This window comes from Amphiura filiformis, chromosome 17, assembly GCF_039555335.1.
Source record: "Amphiura filiformis chromosome 17, Afil_fr2py, whole genome shotgun sequence".
Lineage (NCBI taxonomy): Eukaryota > Metazoa > Echinodermata > Ophiuroidea > Amphilepidida > Amphiuridae > Amphiura > Amphiura filiformis.
Window position 1 is genome coordinate 43,797,022 of NC_092644.1, and position 18,628 is coordinate 43,815,649.

At 37.6% G+C, this 18,628-nt stretch overlaps 1 protein-coding gene across 1 annotated transcript in view; it reads left to right on the plus strand.

The window, feature by feature from the left end:
• Nucleotides 1-18,354, plus strand: part of LOC140137847 (uncharacterized) — a 41,611-nt gene extending 23,257 nt beyond the window's left edge. Inside the window, exon 2 of the mRNA XM_072159640.1 lies at nt 16,815-18,354. Within this exon, the coding sequence (XP_072015741.1) occupies nt 16,830-17,480 (651 nt within the window). The 5' untranslated portion in view covers nt 16,815-16,829 and the 3' untranslated portion in view covers nt 17,481-18,354. The remainder of the gene's footprint in view (nt 1-16,814) is intronic.
• The last annotated feature ends 274 nt before the right edge of the window (nt 18,355-18,628 follow it).

The following is an 18,628-nucleotide window of genomic DNA, read 5'->3' on the forward strand; positions in this document are numbered from 1 at the left end:
GACAAGCTAACAATATTATAGGTGCACTTATACTGAAAAGGGTTGAATGAATTGTGGCCACTGTGGGCCCAACTTTCAGCACTCTCTTACCAAATGATCTCATTTAATTTCAATTACCATTTTTTTCAGTAACCTTTTTTCAAGTACCTACTTTATAAAATATTCTGGATACATTTTAGATAAAATCTAAAATAACAAATTTTGTTCTCTATTATAGGCAGATTATATATCGTTATAATTGGTTGATGTAAGAATATCGTGAGTGTATAGTACTTAAAGACTTATGCTGATCAGGAGGATGGTAAAAATCATCGAAATTCAGATTTTGGTACCTTTGTTAGTGTCATAATACATAGTGGTTAAGCCGAACGCCGTGCATTAAAGACAAAATAAGTCAGTTTACATGAATATGTAATTTCTCTACTTAAGTAGAAAAATTAGTTACAGGTATTTGACTGGGGCTTAGGCTTTATCAATGCTGCCGTTTTCCTCGTTTGTTGCCAAAGTTTTCATTTCAAAAATACCTAATGACAATGTTAAGGTTATTAATTATTTTAAACTGTTGTGATTTGGTAGTTCTCAGCATCTTACGAATGGTAGTGAGCTTTGGCAAAAACTGCATTGCTCAATTCATAGCGAGTGTGTGGAAGAATTAAAATATCACAGATATACTGTTATAGGTGCTGCGGTTCTTGAGTTACGTTGTAAAGAGGGCTGAAACAACAACACTTATGTAAAACGTACATAACTCATTTACAACAATAAATTAAGCAAGATAATGAAAATCGATTTTTAGGTTGCTTCGACCAACAATACCTCGTCTACCCTTAATGACTTATCCTTCACTTTTAGGCAATTTTATATACAATTTTTAATTTTTACACTGTCACTGGGATCACTGAATAAGCTTTTAAGACCTTGTTACATTCAACTGTCAAAGTTTAAATAATGGACTACTTGTTGTTGCTTGCGTCTTCAACGTCAAACTGTGATGAATTTGCAGTGTTGCGCTCCAAATGGCCTGCAAATTGCCCGGGGGGGGGGCACTTCCATGACACATATGCATCATGTGCCTCGGGATAGACCCCCTTTTTCAAACCGGCTTGTACCCAATGACCCCCTTTTTTGTGTTATGGTCCTACCTATTACCCAATGACCCCCTTTAAAAAAATTCATGTACTCAATGACCCCCTTTTTCTATTTCCTGCTATATGTGATTTTTCACATTTCCAAGGTGGCCAAGTTGTTTTTACGCAGTTTGGCACTTATTTATGTGTACTTAATGATACTCTTTTGGCAATCCTGTACTCAATGACTCCCATTTTACTTTTTGTTACCCCAATGACCATCCTTTTTGCAAAGTTTCATACCGAATGACCCCATTTTTATTCAGGTTGTGTACTGAATGACCCCATATTTTTGTAATTGTACATTTGACCTGAATGCCCCCTACTTTTAACATGGCCGAGGCACATCCCTGCCATTTCAGATAGGGAGTGCCTCCCCCGGGGCAAATTGATTAGAGTAGTTTGGTCAACTCTTTTTGGAGACTTATTACAGGCGCTTGTCACTCCACTCCTGGTTTTGGTATCAATTCACTACCCAAATCAAACTGCTGTTTATACTATTTATGACTATAACCCGGGGTCTATGGTTCCAGGTTATTTAACCAAATGTTTGTGTTGGTCAAGTTTAGGAGTAACACAATGTTACACACAATACAGACTGAAGAGGAAACCACCTTGTCGATTAATCTCAAAAGTACTCTTCAAATTTTTTGCCCGAAATGTTGATGAACGCTGTCCGTCTAGACGGCTTATTAAAATATTCTTATGGGACAAAATGACAAGCTAACGTTTCAGTTTGTTATGAATTATTATTTCCTCCCCCTCTTTGCGCTTTTCAAGTATGTTGTAATTATGTCCCTCATTTCCGTCGTTTATTTTGCTGCAAAGTTGTTTACATCGGTTTTCAAGATGATCAGCATATGTCAGCTTTATGAGTCCGTAAGACAACACAGTAGACATTCATCTGAAGTGTGGAACAACATTAGTAGCCCAGTCAAATTAAAAAAGCACTCACCACTAATTGCAACAGAATCGATTTCACAAGCGTTCATCACACAAACACATATCAAAGGTCTCGGAAAATCCAAGTAGTGGAACAGTGCCTAATTTGCATCAATCCAAAAAGGATACTTATGCAGGGGTGAAATTTCAAATTTGGTCAAATCTTGTTAAAAACCATATACCAATGTATTCCTCTCGTTATAAGGATTCAGAAAAAGTTTAGTTTGACCTATCTCCGATGTACATTTCTCGCGTTATAGGGAAAAGGTTCAAATGTCAAAATTTGGATTCCACAGGGCACACCGACATCGCCCGGTTAATAATTACATTATACAGCCAGAGACACTGAAATGAATATCCCGGGATCGATACACGTGAATATGCTATGCACGATTGATATTCAGACGATAAATCTTTGGATACCGGGTAGAAAATTATGAATATCTCCCGTAAATGATTTCGTATAAAGAAACCAGATCTGATTCCTTGCACTTGAACATATATGTTCAACGGATATTATCGTCGTTAGCTGGCGTCTTGAGAAAGACGCGAGCGTCTTGAACTCAAAAACGGACAGAAATATTCTGATTTTCTGATGTGAGCGCTCACTCACATGGCGTATACACACAGAGGTCACACACACCCCAGTGTGAGCACTCACTCACATGGCGTATACAAGCACACCCCCACACAGAGAAGTCAATTACCGAGCTATTGTCAGTAGCCTTAGTAGGGATGTCCCTCGGCTCATTATGCGTCTCAAAGGTCGGAACAAAATGGCCATGCGTGGCTATGGATTCAACCTACCATGGCGATTTCTGCCATGAAGATATCGGGGCGATGACACTGTGCAGGGGACAAAAATTAAAAAATACTCTGATTTTGATAAAAAAAATAGTCTCATATTGTTCTGCTTGCAAAAGCATTTAAAAAAAGAATAGTTTGTCATATCTCAGGAGGTTTGTTATCTTTGTAACATGGCAAAGAAGATCAAAATTCAATGAGCCCTGTTGACCGTGCCCCATTTTGTGATACTACTATGCAACAAAACATCCAAAGCAATGCAACATTTTGCCCAAGCAACAATTTGAGTCAGTTGGATTAAAATTGGAGCATATTTCAATCGTAAACGTCAGTGGACCTAAAATTTGACCTTTGACTTTGTTGCCTATAACTCGAGAACTGTATGTTATAGACTGGTCAAACTTTACTTGAGAGCATTACATTGATATGGTTTTTAACAAGAGTAAACCAACTTTGAAATGTCACCCCCTGCGTAAGCAACCAATTTGGATTCAAGCAAATTAGGCACTGTTCCACTACTTGGATTTTCGGGGGCTTTTGATGTGTTATTTAATATGCTTTTCTGAAATGAATGGCGATTAAATGGATTTTGTTGCAATTAGTGGTGGGTTAACCCATTATTTTTCTTAATTTTACTGGGCTATAGTTCAACTCTGATGATCTCACAAAATGTACCGAGTAATACATAATGATAGATTAGCTGTCACCATGGTCACGCAGCACCAAGAATGCACAAAACCATGACATGATAATAACACTTGCTTCTTACCCACCTGCCGATTATATATCATCAGAGATCCTAAAATAGATCTCGAATATTATAAATAAAAAATAATAAAATAATAATAAAAATAAATTTTGGATTTATAAAGCGCCTTTCTCCAGATCTTAGAGGACTCAAAGCGCTGTAATTTCGCTGCAATGGTGAATAATAACAATCAGATCGCATCAACTAGGTTGCTGCCGAACGGCGCACACCTATCCGCATTTAGATTGTAACATCCACCAATTATCTGTGCAGCTCCCCAAATTCCATTGGGTGAAGGAAGTTTTTTTGATAACCAAACAAGTGCAGTGTGCGGTATGTGTATTATTATTATATATATCAATGCATATATCAATTTAATATATTTTAAAAGATTTGATTTTAAATCTAAAAGATTCAAGATTATACAATATTTTAGATTACAATTTTAATCCAGGTTTGATTTGATGTTTTGCAATAAGATACTATATATCTCTGAAGGAGTGGTATTTTTGACGAAAGAGACGAAAGGCAGACACCCACCACGCACATGATCATTATTTGGAGATTGAACAATTATATTACTGACACAGGCGGCTGTACAAACATGCATTATTTTAAGACCAATCTATTGTATCTAAGTTTTTTGTGGAATGTGTAGAGGCATATGCTTGTAGACAGAATTCTACGGTATAACATGACTACCTTTCTCACAGGCCCAGCTTCAAACCGCTGTCACTCAGCATATGCCCATCACTTCCAAAGTTGAGTGCCACATGAGGGATTAATGAAGCTGATTACTTTGAAGCATGAATTGAATTTGACTTTGAAACTACATGTATTCATCTACATTCAGCGGAGCAAAGTTTTATCAAAGGTGTATATCGCCTGTTTTGTTCAATCATTGTATGATGGAATGCATTCAAAAACCAATGAGATAGAGGAAGAGATACCTGGTGGAGGCTAATCATATTAAGGGGATATTCGGGCGGCAGATCGTCGTCTTGGGATTATAAATAACCCCATACACTGCTTAACACGCAGATATTATGCGTAATGGAAGCATGTGATGCGAAAAATCACATATGAAAGTTATTTATAGGGTAACATGGAACCGCTGACCTTGAACACATTTAGCAGACCTTATGAAAAAAGAAAATTATTCCGGGTCTCTAATGATTGCACTTAATTATGCCACTATCCCACTGCTGAATTGGAAGTCAAAATCATGCAAATGTTGAGTTGCTGTACTTACACGCTGAGCTGAAATAGTTTCATTCCATGCGACATAATTCAAAATCACAGCCCAAAGCTAGGATTGCCATTGTTCCCATTTTTCACGTTTTGTAACCAACATTCAAAGATCATTATAAACTCCTTAACAAAAGTTTGGAAAGTTTTTTCAAGCATCTATATCTCAGATTATTTGTGTCATGTTCATATCGTGTTGCATATCAATGGATAGCTACTTTATTCTCCTTAGCAATGACGCCACATTTGAAACAATCATCTTTTTCACGCCTGAGTACACGTACGTCTGGTAAATGTAGTGGGGTCTCAAACAGAATATGCCAAATTGGCCATTATTCTGTGCAGCAAGCTGCAATCCCATATCTTCACAATCAATCTGGGACCTCATGCAATCCGCCAGTAGTACTTCCATGATGACATCGACAACGCTCGCCCCCACCCCATAGAGTCAGGGTAGTCAACCACTCTCTCTCTCTCTCTAGGTGCCATATCCTAAGACGTTGGCGATCATGTCATGCCACAATTCTCTGTTATAAGCCATCTCCAGAAGCTCTGTCGCTTCATGTTCAGCTCCTCTTTCTTTTAGCCAGTCTTTCAGATTTGATAACCACATCACTCTCTTCCTGCCTCTGCTCCTTGTTCCTTCTATTCTTCCTGTCAATACTAGGTTCTCGAAACCATCCTTTCTGAGGATATGACCAAGGAATTTGAGCTGCTTAACTCTGATTTCATGTAACAGCTTCCTGCTCACATTTGCTCTACTTAGGACTTCGTCATTAGACACTTTATCAGTCCACGGGATCTTCATCATTCTTCTAAGGAACCACATCTCGCAGCTCTCCAATCTTCTTTTAATGTCTGTTGTTATTGACCATGCTTCACTTCCATACATTAATACAGGGACGACATAGCAGTTGAGTACCCGAATTGTGGTCTCTATACTGAGGGCACTGTTTTTTAAGATCTTGCCTAATTTTGAGAACGCAGACTTAGCCAGTGAAATCCTTCTCTTAACCTCCTTAATACATCTTGCATCTTCTGTGATTAGACTGCCAAGGTAGTTGAAGGAGGAAACTTGCTTAATTCTTTGATCTTTCACCTTCAATATGCATGTTGGGCTTTCAGTCTTTGATACCACCATACATTCTGTCTTCTTGCAATTTAACGATAAACCTTTCCTCTCACTTTCCTGAACCACCACATCAAGAAGCCTTTGCAGATCCTCCTCAGACTCAGCTAATAGGACAGTGTCATCTGCATATCTTATGTTCGTGATGTTATGTCCACCTATACTGAGACCATTTTCCTTTTCTAGCTCCCTTAGAATCAGCTCACTGTAATAATTAAAGAGATCTGGTGACATCACACATCCCTGCCTGACTCCTCTCTTAATGCTTGCATATTCACTACAATCTCCATCCACCCTTATGCACGCTGTTTGGTTCCAATAAAGGTTCTGCAACAGTCGTAGATCCTTTCCATGCAGGTCTAGCTTACCAAGATCTTCAAAAAGCTGATCATGTCTCACCTTGTCAAAGGCTTTTGAGTACTCAATGAAACACATGAAAACATCCTTCTGCATCTCTACCGCTCTCTCTGATATCATTCTCAAGACAAAAATCGCATTCCTGGTACCAGCATCTTCTACAAAGCCGAACTGCTCTTTACCAATCTCAGGTTTTATTCTACTTCTTACACGGAGTAACAGGATTCTTAGAATTATCTTTGTAACATGGCTCATAAGGCTAATTGTATGGTGTTGTTCACAATCCACAGCGCCAGGTTCCTTGGGAAGAGCAATAAAGATTGATTTGCTCAGGTCTTCCGGAAATATCCCATCATCATACATTCTGTTGATGACTCCTGTCAATTTCTCAATTCCATAATCCTCCAATGCTGTTCAAAATCTACCTTCTTTGTGATCTTCGCTCTCTTCAACTTTCTCAGCTTACAACGAAGTGTGCATACTACTGGAATATGATCACTCCCGCAGTCTGCCCCTGGATGTGTCTTCGCATGTTTCACTGCTCTTCTAAATCTGTCATTAATGGTTATGAAACCTATATGGTTCCTCGTGCGATCCCCAGAGCTCTTTCATGTATATATTCTTCTGGGGTGCTCCTTAAACCAAGTGTTTGTGATTACCATGTTATTTGCTTCACACCACTGCACCCACCTATCGTCACGCTCATTTCTTTCTCCGTGTCCAAGTCAATCACTACCTGCAGAATATGAGAGTAGAGAGAATGGAATGGCCTGCCATCAGCCCAGACCTCAACCCAATTGAACACTTGTGGGACCTGCGACGAATCTTGATTGAAGAATGGAATGCCATCCCATAGCAACGTGTGACCAGGCTGATGAGCAGCATGAGGAAGATGTGCCTGGCTGTTGTGACTCCCTGTGTTTTGTCCATCCGCTATTGAGGTTTAGTGACCATTGCCGTGTTGTTTGAGCACAGAATAATGGCCAATTTGGAATATTCTGTTTTGAGACCTCACTACATTCACACGACGTGTACTAGCCGTGAAAAAGGTGATTGTGTCAAAAAGTGGTGTCATTGTAAAGGAGAATAAAGTAGCTATCCATTGATATGCAACACGATATAAACATGTCACAAATAATCTGAGATATAGATGCTTGAAAAACCTTTCCAAACTTTTGTTGAGGAGTTTATTTAGTACATAAACTAACTGGGTTATAGAACTCAGTTCTTGCATGTTGCATGTTGAATAAAGCATTCGTAAAATAAGCACCCTCGTATTATAATGTGTCTCAACACTGAACATGCGGATTACACATAATTGTTGTATACGTATTGCAATGCCCATAGGACATTGAGTTGTAATTTCGGAAAATATAAATTTGACGATATCTTTGTCAAATTACCGAATCTACAAAAAATTTACGTACACAAGCTTGATGGTATAAAAATCTCTACTTTTTTGGAATAAGTTGGAGGATGAGGCTGTGGATCACGAAGTGCCTCTTTAATGCCGTTATAGACTGCACCACACCAACCAAGAAACAGAAAGTCAAAACAGTGACAATAACCATGATAACTATCAATTGGAAGAAACTCAGAGAAGAAGACATCTGTCAAGAAATAGAAATGGAGATGGCACAGAATATGTATGGCAATCTTTCAGACCGGGAAGGTACAGCAGAGGAGGATTGGAGCTTGTTCAAAACCCTGTTAACAGATACGCTGAAAGCAAAACGTGGCCTAAAGAAGGCGGATAAAGGTCGCAAGAAAAGAACAGCATGGTGGAATGAATGACACAGTGAAGGAAGCCATCAAGACACTCTTTAAGCAGGGGTCCAGAGTAAAGTCTCAGTGTGATTACGACAAGTATAAAGAAAAGAATGCAAGAAAGTGGTCAAAACAGGTAAGAATACATCTTGGCAGGAATATGGAGAAAACCTAGCAGAGAAATGTAAAAAATCACCCAGAGACTTTTACAAGGTAGTGAAAGACTTCAGACAAAGGGTCGAACCTTTCGACCCCACATCACTGATAAATGATGAAGCTGGAAATCCATGCACTCGCTGACCAAGAAGACAACAGATGGGAGGATATTTCAATGGTCTCCTCAACTTCAGGGACAGTCAATACTCCCAGGAAACCTTCAAGGCAGGTTTTCCTGATGAAGAGGAACCTTCTACCCTGACCAAGTACGTGCTGTTGTGAAAGAAAGTACCAAAAATAAAGCAGGTACCGATAACATTACAACAGAAGTCATCCAAGCATTGGAATCAAGTGGCTGACTAGAGTCTTCAATGCAGCATGGGAGGAGAGAGCAACACCAGATGACTGGCAAAAGGCAATAGTGATACCTATCTGGAAAAAGAAAGGAAGCAAGAGAGATTGTGAACAATACAGGGGCATCTCCTTGATGAGTCACGCCGGCAAGATGTTTGCGAAGATCGTAGAGAGAAGAAATCGACCCCTAGTGGAGCTCCAACTAAGTGAGACACAATTTGGTTTCAACAAACAGGGGATGTACTAATTGAAAAGTATATAAAGTTCAACCAGGAACTGCACATGGTGTTTCGTAGACCAAGAAAAGGCTTTTGATCGGATTGATAGAACAGTTGTGGGCTGTAATGGAGGGCTGTGGTATAAGAGGTCAACTGCTAGATAATGCCAGAGCTCTATACATGTATAAAGACTAATGTATGGTGAGAATCAGAAGTGGTCAGTCAAAGTGGTTCCCATTAAGATCGGGGTACGCCAAGGCTGTGTGCTGTCACCACTGTTCTTCTTGATTTATATGGACAAGATCGCAAGAAAGCAAATCCAACGAGTAGAAAAATAAATGGGCTTCTCTTTGCAGATGACCAGAGCCTCGTTTACAAGGACTCTGCAGGACTTCAAGACCATACCAACAAACTAAATATAGTATGTGAGAAATATGGCATGAAAGTCAGCATAGCCAAAACAGAGACTATGGTGGTTAGCCGCTTACCCAAGGATATTGATATCACCATTAACAACAGCAAGCTGAAACAGGCAAAGGAGTTTAAGTACTTGGGAAGTATCTTATCTGAGGATGGAAGTATCAATAGAAAAATAGAGGCACGATGTGAAAAGGCCAATAATATCATTTGCCAACTAGTCCCAGTTCTTACACATCCTGCAATATATACCGATGGATACCAAAGAAAAAAAACTCACCAATGCCATATTTTCCCAACACTCTGCTACCAGTGCCAAACCTGGACTCCCGACAAAAGAACAACCCAAAAGCTCATCACCTGTGAAATGAAATGAGAGCGGCTAACAAGTCAAGGAGGGATAAAATCAGGAATGAGGATATCAGAAAGATGGTGGGTCCCACACCAATCACAAAATATGTTGCAAAACAACAAGTTAGATGGTTCGGTCACCTTATGCGAATGGCCCCTAGTCAACCTGCAGCAAGAAATTACAACAACAAAACAACAGGAACTAGGGCTAGAGGAAGACCAAGGAATAGGTGGGCAGATGGAGTAAAGGTAGTGCTCGCAACTGAAGATATGGTATCACCATGAGTGAAATTACCCGACTCGCCCAAAAAAGAAGGTTACATTTCCCCACGACGCCATGAAAGGCAAAAGTGGTGGATAAAAGTAAAGTAAGTTTAGACTGTATCCTGATCATTGAAAAGAGTAATGGATTTTTATAGGTATATTTATATATTGTCATATCATATGCATCTTACAGGGACTCAGACGACAATAAATCTTTATGTACAAACATTATGTAGTCCTAGGTTTATGACGGCTAAAAATCCCAACTTTTTTGGAGCAAGTGGGGTGACGAGGCTGTGGATCACGAAGTGTTATACTCCATAGTCTTGATTTTGTTATTCTCATTTATTTCATTTTTAAACTTTAAACCTAACACTTACACTGCCTCCTCAACTCAACGAGTTATCGTGACTGCACTGACAGACTCCTCTGAATCCACAGACCGTCTGCTAAAAGTCTATAACCCAGTCTGTGATTTTGGATACTTTTCCACTTATTTTTCGGCAGTAAACAAAGTAATCTGACAAACTTGTGAGTACATTTATAGATAATAAATTATGCTATTGCTTATTTGCTTCAAATTCATCTGTGCAAATTGAAATTCTGCCTGTGCAATTTTTTTTAGCACAACAAAATGTACTGAAAATATCAATTCGTCAAAAACATTGTCTAATTTGACTAATTATTACTTTGTAACAAATATATTGGTTTATCGTTCACGAAATGTTCTGAATGCTGAAAATATATATATTTGCAATGATGAAAAAAGTTTTAGTATGTCAAATTAATTTCAAACACGACAAATTATTTTCTTCACTATAGATATTCCACTTGCAAAAATAAATGACGAACTATTTTGAAATTGTATTTTTGTCATTTCCATTTGAACTAGTAAATATCTCAATAAAAGGAGGATAGCTATAAGCATTAATGATATAGTGAAAGAATAGTAAGCTGCAACTGTCGAATGCAAGGCTGCATTTGCTCATATAATGCATCCTGATAATGTACCTCTAAATATGTCACACATAGCCTAGTCACTGCGCAATCAAGCGTGCAAGAGATTGATGTCAATTTGTCAAAAGCTGTACGCCAAAATGACGAACATTTTCACTTTTCTTTCCATTACTATCCTTTTGTGAAGTACCAAATATCTGAAGTGTTTCCAGTATCGTGAAGATTCGCCCATTGGCGCATATGGGCTCCCTGACATGATTGGATAGACATAACTAAATTGTCCTCCTGCAAAAATCCCACCAACAAATAAGGGTACGAGCCCTTTTAAATTATTGTTCGGATTTTCAGAGGAGGGAGCTCTCTACTCTCTATTTGTACGTGAAATTAATCCACAGGATCTTATGTGCGCCATTTGGTGAATCCTTACGGTATGTTAGGAAAATATTTCTGCTGGGATTGCCCATGCAAATGAAGTTAGGGTTAGGGCAGTCATTTGCATATTGGGGCAATCGAATGAGTTCGCAACCGTATTTGTCTGTTATTTTAAAAATGTGCCTAATATGTTCAATTCAAGATGCATTATGGGTAATTGACAAATGAAAATCGCATTAGTAATTTATTAACGATGACAGAGTTATATTGTAATGAGAATAGAAAGTAAACAGACATTACATGGATCCAATGATAAAATTTACGAAATTCAATATGGCTCTATTTCGTGAAAATGTATGTCGTGAATCTCAAAATGTGCTAATGATACATGAACATGAGCTGCATCGTTACCCACTCATGTCAATTCATCAGCCATTGCTAATAAATAGCAATAATGTAACTTCAAAGCTGCATGATACGTCATATTTCTTAATATTGGTGTGCACCGAAGCCGAGAATTCAAATATTGGGAAGACAAAATTATTGGTATTGCAAATTCTCATTTAATTTTTAAAGAAATAAATCGACCGCTTGCTCTTTAATATGTCGGGTCACTCGGGTGCATCTTTTGTCTTTCATATATTCCTTATTCGGTGATTTCAAAATGACCAGCTTGTCACAATAAATAGTTTAGTTGCAAAACGCGTTGTATCCAAGAACTATCGCATATGTGATGCGATCAAGCAAAATCAGTCGGAACTCGGAAATATTGATTTTGAGATATAGCCAAACAAAGGCAATATTTCCTTTTATATACCTCATATATAGATTCCTCTCATCTGATTGGTTAAAAGTGGAGTCATTAAAATAGCTGTTCCCCCTTTTTCTATCAAGATGACGTCATACAACAACTGTGCCCCGGGCACAGTTGATTCTATGCCCGGAAAATAATTGGATATTCGCAACCCCGAATACACAGATCGCTCGTATACATTGCGCACCCACTATACGGCCGGCGTTGATTACGAGTGTTGAGACTATCGCGGTCACAGTTCGCAATGAATTTGACCTCTCCTTGCTTGACGACGATCTTTCACCGGCCGCCGTAGTGAGTGCAGTGATTGTTTACAAAATGTTACATGTCAAGGATTTATACCTGCCAAATGTCACTTTTTAGACAAATTACTACGACCTGGAGACTCGGCAGTGTGTGATGTTAGCACAGAAACGGTAGGGTTGTTTTAGATTATGACATCGGTAGATATCGGTCCAAATTCTGCACCCTTGCTCTTGCATGCACTGTCATGCTGTGTGCATTTAAGCCTAAAGGCCTATGCAGTTAAAAGCTTGTAGGCCTTGTCAGTCAGGAAATCTTTTAACCAATCAAATGAGAAGAATCTATATTATTCGGTATATAAAACAAATATTGACTGCTTAATATTCGGGCACAGTTTAAAATTATAGGCCCTCGGTGATGTCAAAACCATGACTATGCCCTCAGCTTCGCTTCGGGCATAGTCATGGTTTTGACATCACCTCGGGCCTATAATTTTAACTGTGCCCCTCATAGCAGTCAATATTTGTATATTGTTTCCTCATGTTTTGGAAACTCTTTAATTGCTCATATCATTGGAACTGGTTGTTTAATTTCAATGGGGTTTTCTGCAAATTGCAGCTTTGTAAATGTTGTTTACTATCCTATAAGAAACTGATAATTTGATATTTCCGAGTTCCAACTGATTTTGTTTGATCACATATATCTATTTCATTTTGACAATAATAAAGAGATACAACCTTGTGATGCTACCCAGACGGTCAGACCATATCATTAATGAGGAAAATATAATCTTCCAGTTGACAGCGGAAGTTTTATTGAAGTTATATACCGCATATAAATAATTGTACGTATATTGTTTAATGGAAAGCCACTAATGCAAAGACCTTTTCTGATTAAAGTGGCCATGACTTACAAAATACATAATGCGGTATATTAAATAGAATGTTTCTCTAGTTAAAACTACCACTTTCTCCTTAATAAATAGACCATCATTTCAAATTTAATGACAGTGTGAATCGGTCAAAACATAATGTTGCTTGCAGCCAAATAAGACAATGACTCATTAGCACATCCTACTCGTGCATCGACAGAAATTTAGTTCATAAACTTGGAGTAAAATAAATGAGTGTCATTAGCTGGACTATTTCCATGATTTTAGTCCCAAAGAGGTGAATTGATGCGCGAAATTTGTGCTCCGCATGTTTCACATTTTACATGTTAAATTTTTGTTGAATGTAAAAATTGGTTTGAAATAAAAATAAAAATATAATACAACCAACAATGTATTAGTTTTTACCTAGACATTTTTAATGCAATGTTTTTATCTTGCCATAGTTCTGTAAAAAATTATACACGCAATGTGATTTGTTGTGCTTTTCTTTGCAAATACGTTATTGTATCTAAACATTATATGTACATGTAAATGAGAAAGGGAATAAAGGAATAAGGATTATGTTTGCTTTAATTTGTTTGATAACATTAACATCACCCCTACAAGACTAAGTTCAATTGTAAAATTATGTGTTACTCATGAAATTGCTTTAAAATTCTAATTTCGTTTATCGTCAGCCTGCTACGCTAATTGCCAAAGTCATTTTTGTAATTTTGAGAACAATGTACAAAATGTGGTTTAAGCATGCATCAGTTCCGTAATTACCCTAATTATTTCTGATTATTCCCTTTAATTTGTATCATTTAGACTTTTAACAATAATTCTAATCAAGCCATCACATGTAATATATAGGTATCTATCGTATATTACCTTGATCTGTCATATTTTGAAAGTATATAGAATACAAATTACAATGCAATGCAATGTACTGTGGTTACATTGATATTTACAGCTTAAGCTGAAGTAATGAAAATAGGAAACTAACGTTTTAGATTTTTAGGTTAATTGGTCACGCTCCTAAAGTGCTCCCAAATGATGGCGATGCTAATAACTTCTCAAGTTGTGCGCGATCAATTTCCTAAAGTAAGCCCAGCAAATAGTAGTAAATTTCCAAGGTAAAGCTTATATTGTGGGATAGGCTTTTACGACGGGAATTCATAACAATTAGTGGGTTTTTAGCGGGTTCGCCGTCGGACAAGTTTAGAACTGTCAAGCTTTCGTCAGGAGTAGCTCTGACATCTTCAGGTCAAAGTACCTAAGAAAGCTTATAGTATAGTTTTACAATCAAAATATTTTTCCCAATGAAGAATAAAAATACAAGTGAATTAACTATAGAGTAAGAAAGTGTTTCTTCACGGTGCAAATGCTTTCCTGACTTTCTGAGCAGACTGTTACTTCGTCAATATCAAACAGTGGTGTTCGCAGGATGTTTAAAAGTGGGATGGAGGGGGAAGGGGACACGGGTCTCGATTCCCCCGACTGTTCAGAATTGTTTGACTCGCTTCTCTTCGCTTCGATTTTCTGCTCAGTATCTGCTCACTTTCAGTAACTCAAACAATAGATACCATGCATACGAACACCCAGCCGTCTTGGTATCGTGAATGTCACCTGTCAATCCAATCTGGTTACTCAATAGCTGTGAATTAATCTCTGTGCTGGATAATAGGCATTTACAAGAATTTAAGATTAGCCCGAACGGTTCATGTGTGACAAAGGAGCACACGCTGGCTGGACCGAGACCAACTACACTTGTTCTGGCCACAGGATGGCGACAAACAAGATATTTAGCGGTCTACATTTTATGCCCGGGTCTTAGGTCTACTTTAAGGCTACATGCTCTTTTTGGTTGAAATATTTGGCGGGAAATAATCCCGCCAAAACATTAAAGTAATCTTTTCCCATAACTAAATATCATAGTCATGAAATTCATGATGCATCTGGTAGCTTAGATCATAACTTTCATTATACTTAGTTGCAATTATCCCAGATAATTCTTGATTTGTTTTACAGAGTCTTGAATTGTCGATGTTTTTCATCAAAAACATCACTCGGTGTATTTTGAAACTCGAGGCATTAACTCTTCTCAAATTAGCCCCAAATCATAATTTATTATATGCACGTGTAGCAAACACCAATGGGAATAATTGGATGTTGTTTGCGGAGTCTAAATTTGATTTGATTTTATTTCACAATAATTCTAAGGTGATAATTTTGACCTGGCATTTCCTTTTTGGATTTCCAATTTAAATTCATTGATATGTGATATTTTGAATAAATAAAGAGTACGCTTACCTTTCTGCAACACTTCCCGGTATCATTAAGCATCTGCTGATAACCAACATTTTAGCTGAAAACAGTCCCTTCCGATCATTTTTGAACAAAATATGGTTCAAAAGTACGTACACTACGCGTATATACTGGCACAGCGAGGTAATGAAAAGAGCTATTTACGGTGGGGTATCTATTGTAAGCTATTAGGGTAGGCCTATAGTATATCTTCCCGCAAGTGACAAGATGTGTCAAGCAGGTGCATACATAAGGGCGGTATATTCAAACGGTATTGTCTGGATCAATGAGTATCGATTGCGCACGTATACACGGATGTGTGTGGTCCTCCCCAGGTTTTGACATGAATTACAAATGACGTCGTGAATGACCCAGCGTTTTCATTTTATTATTACAAAATTAATCGTCGTTTATCACGAGTCCTAAGAGTCGTACCAGTTCAATTCATCAAAATTAATTTGTATTAAATGAAAAACAAACAAACAAGTAGAGTCATATGTCTTTCTATGACTGTATTCCTACCAAAATCTGATTTTCAATACACTAGAAACGTGTTGATAAGTATATCTTTGAAAATCGCCGAATGTTAACCACAGTCACCGTGGCACAGTAGCCATCTTTATCATTCATAGTGCAATTGGCAGTGGTTCGAACCCTGGTGAAAATGTTAGTATTTTTTATTCTTTTTACTAATGCGCTGTGCCGTTTTTCAAACACGCCCCTGAATGAAATTGATTAATTCAGCATGCTTTTGATTGTGACTATAAAGCATGGCTAACGTGTCGCTTAAAATTAATTGTATTTCAGTGTTCTCGAATATTATGGCTGCCAAAAAGCAAAGATTTTGGTAGATGAAGGGAAAATTTTTGTGGGGAAAATTGGTTGCATTGCATGAACCGTTTGAGACAGTACAAAACTGTCAATTTCAACGTCACCTCCTTGCGTTACACGTGGAAGTAAATATCAAAGATGCAAATCTCAATCTCGTTTTATGCGGCTGATCTCACACGCTTTTCAATGGACAATTTGTACGTATGAACTGTACGTATGAATGAGGTCAAAATGTCTACCTCACTGTTGCTTTATTGATTATAATGATTTCTTACTAATAAAATGGATCATATTAATGTTTAGATTTTCCTTCCTATAATTATGTTCCTATATCCTTGACTATCTTTAACATATTGTAAAACGGACACATTTTAGTGCATTTCCACGTTGTCCGCTAGTTTATTTTGTACGTGCGGAGTCTGATTTGATTGATTGATTGATTGATTGATTGATTGATTGAAATAGTCCGAATCGCCTTGCTTAAAGCAGAAGAGACAACAATTGAATTAACAACATCTTTGCCTTGTTTCATTTCAGATCTTCACCATCAACATGACAAAACACATCTTGATATCAGTGCTATGTCTCGGAATAACCTCCATTATAAGTGTCAAGACACAAGATAACCCTATCAGGACCAATGACATTGACGTTGACGTGGACCCATCAGATCCACTAGTACCTCTACTTTCTGATATAATAGGAGAACGTTACAGGTTATTACAATTACTCATACAATCCTCCAAGAATGAGCCTTTACTTTCGTACTCACCCTATGATATTGAAGATGACGTGCCTCAATCCAGCGATGCATTCCAATCAGAAGGAGATATGCCTGCAATTGACGTTGTTAGGCAACCGTTGATTAGAAGAGTATTTAAACGTCTGGAGCCAGAAGTCCAGATCTTAGTCCGGATGGCAATTATGAGGAAGCTCCAAGAAGAGGCACATACAAGACAACCACTTCATCTTGGTGAAAGCATCGGGATGCGTTTTAAGAAAGCTAGGGAAGACATTTTAGGCGAGATGCGATCACCATCTGGTAAATTTTCTTCCGATGAAGATAGTGAAAAGACAGAAATTCAAAAGAGGCTGCCCGCCTTGTCGGAAGACGTAAAAGAGGCAGTGCTAAGTGCGGTACTGGACAAGCTTCGGAATAGTAGAAAATCGGTAGAGCTACAGGGCATGAGAGGTGGAAGATAACATTATGTGGGTTAATGATTATAAGATATCTTACTGAACATGTTGAAGGTATTATTTGGTGCTATATGAATTAGTGTATGTTATTTATTGATTTGTGCATAGATCTATAAATATTCTTACAGAAATTGACCGTATGTATGAGTTAGAAGTTTGAAATTGATGATGTAAATCTTATATAGAATTTTGTCTTTTATTTGATATAGCTATCAGTTTTCTTCATTTTCTTAAAACATTCCACAAGATTACAATATCGCCAAAACACTCCCATTGCACAAGTCTATAAATAGCATTAGAAATGCAGCCTTTGCTATGAACTTGTTTTTGAAAATTTACTTACTATAGTGTATACCGAATCTTACATTTACACTGCAAAAACAGTGTTTAGAAAGTGATGCCAAGAATGTGTTCAGAAACGTTATGTTTAGAATATGGATGTCAGTTGTTTAGAAATTAAACACTATCACTGACCAATGTTCAGAAATTTGACACATGATGTTATTCTTCAAAACGTGTTTACAAAGTGATGGCAAATTGTGTTTAGAAAAGTGTTTTTAAATCGCTAAACACTGTTTTTGCAGTGTATTGTTTAAAGGCTGGCTATGCTCCACATTTAATAGTCATATTAGAACAATTAACGAACGAAAAAGTGGTATAAAACAAACAAAATACTCTTATCTGCACAAAATGTGTAATATGTAATCAAGAGGGTTGAAAAGCAGAAAGACTTAACATTATGAGTTTTAATTTGAAAGACTTTCTTGTTCTCGACAACCCTCGAAATGAAGTAATTTCCAGCCTGAAAACTAACCAATGGAATAATCGCTTACTCTCTTAATGTAAAAGAGAGTGAATTTTCACTCTTACAAAGAGTGACTTTAGGGACCAGTCCTTGAAGAGTGAAAATCATATTTCACTCTCAAAAGAGTGCTTTCTCACTCTTAAAAAGACTGAACCCACTCTCAAAAGAGTGGAAATGAAATGACTCTCACTCCAAAAAAGTGGTAATTCACTCTTAATTGAGTGAAAACTAATCAATCTTTTTAGAGTGGATTATATTACTCTCTTGTCACTCGAATAGGAGCCAATTTTACTCGATAAGAGTGAAAATCAGTTCACTCTTGACAGGGAGTGAAAATTTCACTCTTTTA